At 39.5% G+C, this 5,180-nt stretch overlaps 1 protein-coding gene across 1 annotated transcript; it reads left to right on the top strand.

Moving 5' to 3' along the window:
• Positions 1–360: 360 nt before the first annotated feature.
• LOC311121607 (neurotensin receptor type 1-like) lies at positions 361–1,053 on the top strand (the record flags this gene model as incomplete). The annotated part of the gene is made up of 1 exon (XM_084196071.1): positions 361–1,053. A coding segment is annotated over one exon (693 nt), but the record flags the coding sequence as incomplete, so codon positions are not given.
• Positions 1,054–5,180: the final 4,127 nt, after the last annotated feature.

Below are 5,180 nucleotides of genomic sequence, written 5' to 3'. Positions count from 1 at the left end.
AATAAAGAAAAACCAAACTTTTGACTGGTACTGTACATTTATACATGGAAGACACATTTTATAAAGATTGAGTCTATTTTAGGAATTCAAAGTTAAATATCAAAGGATTATAACAACAAGAAAACACCGATTACTGAATGGCACTCCGTCATCGCTCAAGGTTGCGAGTCCAGCACGCCTCCTCTTATGCCAGATATAAAAGCATCACAACTTCCCTCTTGGCCTCAAACCGGTACTCTCCCCTTCCCGCTTTTACGCGCAAACACTACATGCGTTTTCTCAACAGGATTTTAATATAGTGCGATATTTCTGTAGTCGTACACAAGTGGTTTTAAGAGTTAATTATTTACATTACACAATATGGAGCTGAATTTCACACTGACAGGGCGCGACTTTCTACACTTACGCGCGCTGGCGCAGAAACTTCTGACTCCGAGGAACAACTACTCTCTGCGTCTGGAGAACTACTCTCTATTTGACAACGGATCGGAGCTCGATCAGGAGGACTCATTGGACGTGAACACTAACATCTACTCCAAGGTCCTGGTCACTGTGATCTATATCGCGCTCTTTGCGGTCGGCTGCTTAGGGAACTCCGTTACGCTATACACCCTGCTGACCAAGAAGTCCCTCCAGAACATCCAAAGCACTGTCCACTACCACCTGTCCAGTCTCGCCGTCTCCGACCTGCTCATACTAGTCCTCAGCATGCCTGTCGAGCTCTATAATTTCATCTGGGTCCATCATCCTTGGGCGTTCGGAGGAGTTGTTTGTAAAGGCTACTATTTCATTCGGGATGCCTGCTCGTATGCCACGGCTTTCAACATCGCCAGTCTCAGCGTCGAGCGTTATATGGCGATTTGCCACCCTTTCAAGGCGAAGAGCATCATGTCCTGCAGTCGCACCAAGAAGCTGATCAGTGGGATGTGGGTGGCTTCGTTCCTCTTGGCCTCTCCGATGCTCTTCACCATGGGACAGAAGTATCATGGACCCCACCGGGAGAAGATATGCACCACCATCGTGTCTCCTGTCGTATTGAAGATAGTGATTCAGGTGGGTTTGAAAGTCGTCCTTAATTCGGCAACAATCAGTTGTAGTGGTATTTTTACGCACCAATGTTTCCATAGCGGCTTGGGCGCATGGGTCTAGTTATGTCTCCTACAGTAAATTCAGCTCTAAACTCTGACTTGTCTTTATTTTATGAGAAGGTGCCAGCACTACCTGTTGACAATTAGCTTCTGTGTGAAGAAATACAACTAATGCAAATCAGAAGAAAAAAAACATAAAACACATTTATTATTTGTTTAAATTAAGTAATACATTTTTATCTGTGAATTTAGTAATTGAAGAAATGGGCATGTTGTACTCTGGTACTCTATGCCAAATACTATGTAATACTACACACACACACACATACACACACACACACAGAGAGAGAGAGAGAGAGAGAGAGAGAGAGAGAGAGAGAGAGAGAGAGAGAGAGAGAGAGAGAGAGAGAGAGAGAGAGGAGAGAGGGGGGGAGAGAGAGAGAGAAGGGGAGAGAGAGGGAGGGGAGAGAGAGAAGGATATATTTTATTTTATTTTATTTTATTAGGATCTCTCTTAGTCCTCATTTGGACTAATCTTCCAAGAGTCCTTAAACATTAAAAAACAGTGTATAATACAATCACATTTTCACATAAAACACACTGTTACAAACAACAGACATAATACACTGACATATTGACCAAATAAATACTCTGACAGTCTGAAAAGATAGAGTGGTTCATTCATCTGCCATAGTCCTGCCCAAACTTCCAATGTATTATATTTAAATGGTTCTAAAGTATTGTTTGAATTTATGTATTGAAAGGTTTCTGGTTTGCTCAGATAAATTATTCAATTTATTTATTGCTCTGAATCGAAATGTTGTACATTGTGAAATAAAAGGAGTATGTTTTTTTTCAATTATCTTGTTGATCAATGACCTCCGAAGAGCACTGTGCATGACTACAACAGAAGAATCATATCTCCACCTTAAAATAATCCTTGCTGCTTTGTTCTGTGTGCAATCTGCAGCCTCCTAATCTCACTTGCTGATGCATTTGCCCAGACCACAGAACCACAGACTCCCAATTAATGCTTGGGTTGTTTGCTTAAAAAATCTTTCCCTGCAAATATTTAGCTATCCTTCTGATCATACATGCATTTAGTCTTTTTTAGAAGACCATGATAAGCAGTTTTCTAGCTGCACACCTAGTAGTTTGGTTTTTTGCAACTTCCTCAATTTTTACTCCCTCTATACTTAATTGCATCCCATGTTGTGTTGGCCTTTTCCTGGTGGAACAGACCAACATAAACTTGGTTTTCTTGCCGTTCAAAACAAGTTTGTTCCGGCAAACCCACTCCCTGATATTTCCCCAGATCTACTTGTAGAGCTTGCTGTACCTGTTGAACCGATTGTATTGTATTATATATTATAAATTGTAGTGTCATCTGCAAATGTAGTAGCTTGAGTTTCAGATAAGGCATGAGGAAGGTCGTTGGTGTATATTAAGTAAAGAAGTGGCCCAAGGCAGCTGCCCTGCGGTATTCCACAGTTTGAAGCATGAGGGGAAGAAAATGACCCATTGATATACAGTAGGTGGACTGTTTCCTGTCGGTTAGATATGACTGTACCCAATTCAATTGCTGCCTCCTTGAACACATACAGCAATAATTTTGTCAAAATTATTTAGTGATCCACTAAATCAAATGCTGCAATGAAATCTAAAAGTAGTACACCCACAAACCTGCCATTATCCATAGCATTGAGCCACTGGTCAGTCATGTCAACCAATGCAGTGGTAGTGGAATGGTTTTTGCAATAATCATGCTGATTGGCTGTGATCAGATCTTTCTTTTCCATGTACTCCCATATTTGTCTAGTCACAATACCATCCAATATCTTACTGAGTGAAGGGAGTAGACTGATTGGTCGACTATTGGCAGGAGTAATGGGTTCTTTGCTGTCTTTCAGGATTGGACACATGCTTCCATACATTTCGAAATGTTCCCTTTTCCAGTGACGAATTAAATATGTATTTCAGTGGAGCTACTATGTGGGGAAGCAGCAAAGCGAAGTAAAAAATTGTCCATGAGATCATAACCTGTAGATTTATCATTGGGTAATGACTTCATAACCTGTAGATTTACCATTGGGTAATGACTTCAATAGGTTTAACACCTCCTCTACTTACCCCAATGGTAGGCTAAAAGAGCAGGGTTTTTTTGCTCATAATAAGGTCATCAATCCATTGGACAATAGCTTGTTTGGAAGAATGGGTGTTTACATTATCTCTCAAAATAAATTAGTTTTCTTTGTAAAAATCTGCAAAATAGTAATTCCTTAACTGTATTCCATACTTTTTTTGAACCATTTTTACAATCAATAAAAGCATTTTTGTAAAATAAAGTTTTTCTTATTGCGATTTAATTTAACTACATAATTATGTGGTGTTCTATAAATCTGTTAATACATTTCTTGTTTAGATTTGGCTGCTAAGACTTTTGCCATTTTTCTTTGAAGAAATGCCTCACCCAGTTCGTCATCAATCCATGAAGATGGACGAGCCCCAACTGTACTCTTTCTTATTGGTACATGATGGTCCATTACCCCAGTGAGCAAATCAATAAAACATTCTGTAGCGTGATTTAAATCATCCTCTAGATAAATCAGCTCCCAGGGTACAGCAGCCTAATCATTCTGAAATTGCTCATGACTAAATGTTAAAATGTTTCTCTTGACCACAGTCCTTGGGGGTTTCTTTGGAACCTTAGTGTTCATGGTTATGGTCAGAATATTATGGTCTGTCCAGCTCACTGGCATTGATATGGCCTTTAAGCATTGCAATGGTATATTACAGAAGATCAGATCAATGCACGTGTCCGAACGGTGACCCAACTTAGTTGATGATCTAGTAGTGTCATTAACCATTTGTTTCAAACCACAGCTCTCGAAAAATCTCATTAATTTAGTTATATTTGAATGATTATAATCCTTCCAATTTATATTAAAATCACCCAAGGTAAATACATCTCGGTTACTGTCTGTGGCCTGGTCATACCCAGTGCACAAGTCATCCACACATCCTATCAATATGGGTGGTGAGGTGAGGCAGATGTACTTGTGCCCATAGTGCCTCTTCTTGACATACATTAAGGTCATCCCTCCTCTGGAAAGGTTTATGATTCTGAATGTACAATTCTACACCACCACCAATCCTATTCCTGTCCCTTCTAAATAGACTATACCCATGAATGTTAATTTGCCCATCTTTAACAGATGCATCCAAATGCATTTCGGTTAAATAAAATAAAAAATAATATTATTTATGTTAACCAAGTTAAAAACCTCATGTATTTTGTTAGGAAGGCTACATACATTAACCTGAGCTATACGCAACCCTTTCCTTGTCAAGTGAAGATCAATAGAGCATGTATTTGTTATAATAATAATAATATGCCATTTAGCAGACGCTTTTATCCAAAGCGACTTACAGTCATGCGTGCATACATTTTTTTTTTATAGTTATAGTTGAAGTCATCATGATATACTACAACACACCAACTCAGATTTGCTTCAAATGTACAAAACATGCAATAATAGCACGTGGCCTATTCCGTGAGGCCTTACCCATTCAATGGACTCTGGAGAAAGTGACATTACGCACTACATCTGTGGGCAGTTTCAGTTGAGTTTACATCAAAGTCTCGGACAGTGTCCTCACAGCCTCTGCTGTTGTCATTCTCCAGTATCCCTGAGAAGATGAGATTGTCCCGCTTTGATCGACACTGGTACATCAAGCAAGGTTTCTTTAAGTTGTTTGTTCTCCCTTTGCACCACCTCCACCTTGTAATAATTAGAGTCTACAGTCTAGAGTCTACAGTCTAGAGTCTACAGTCTAGAGTCTACAGTCTAGAGTCTACAGTATAGAGCCTACAGTCTAGAATCTACAGTCTAGAGTCTACAGTCTAGAGTCTACAGTATAGAGTCTACAGTATAGAGTCTACAGTATAGAGTCTACAGTATAGAGCCTACAGTCTAGAATCTACAGTCTAGAGTCTACAGTATAGAGTCTATAGAATAGAGTCTACAGTATAGAGTCTACAGAATAGAGTCTACAGTATAGAGTCTACAGTATAGAGTCTACAGAATAGAG

Source organism: Coregonus lavaretus, assembly GCF_964263955.1.
Source record: "Coregonus lavaretus genome assembly, contig: HAP1_SCAFFOLD_805, whole genome shotgun sequence".
Taxonomy (NCBI): Eukaryota; Metazoa; Chordata; class Actinopteri; order Salmoniformes; family Salmonidae; genus Coregonus; species Coregonus lavaretus.
Note: the sequence above shows the minus strand (reverse complement) of the source record. Positions and strands in the feature narration are given on the sequence as shown.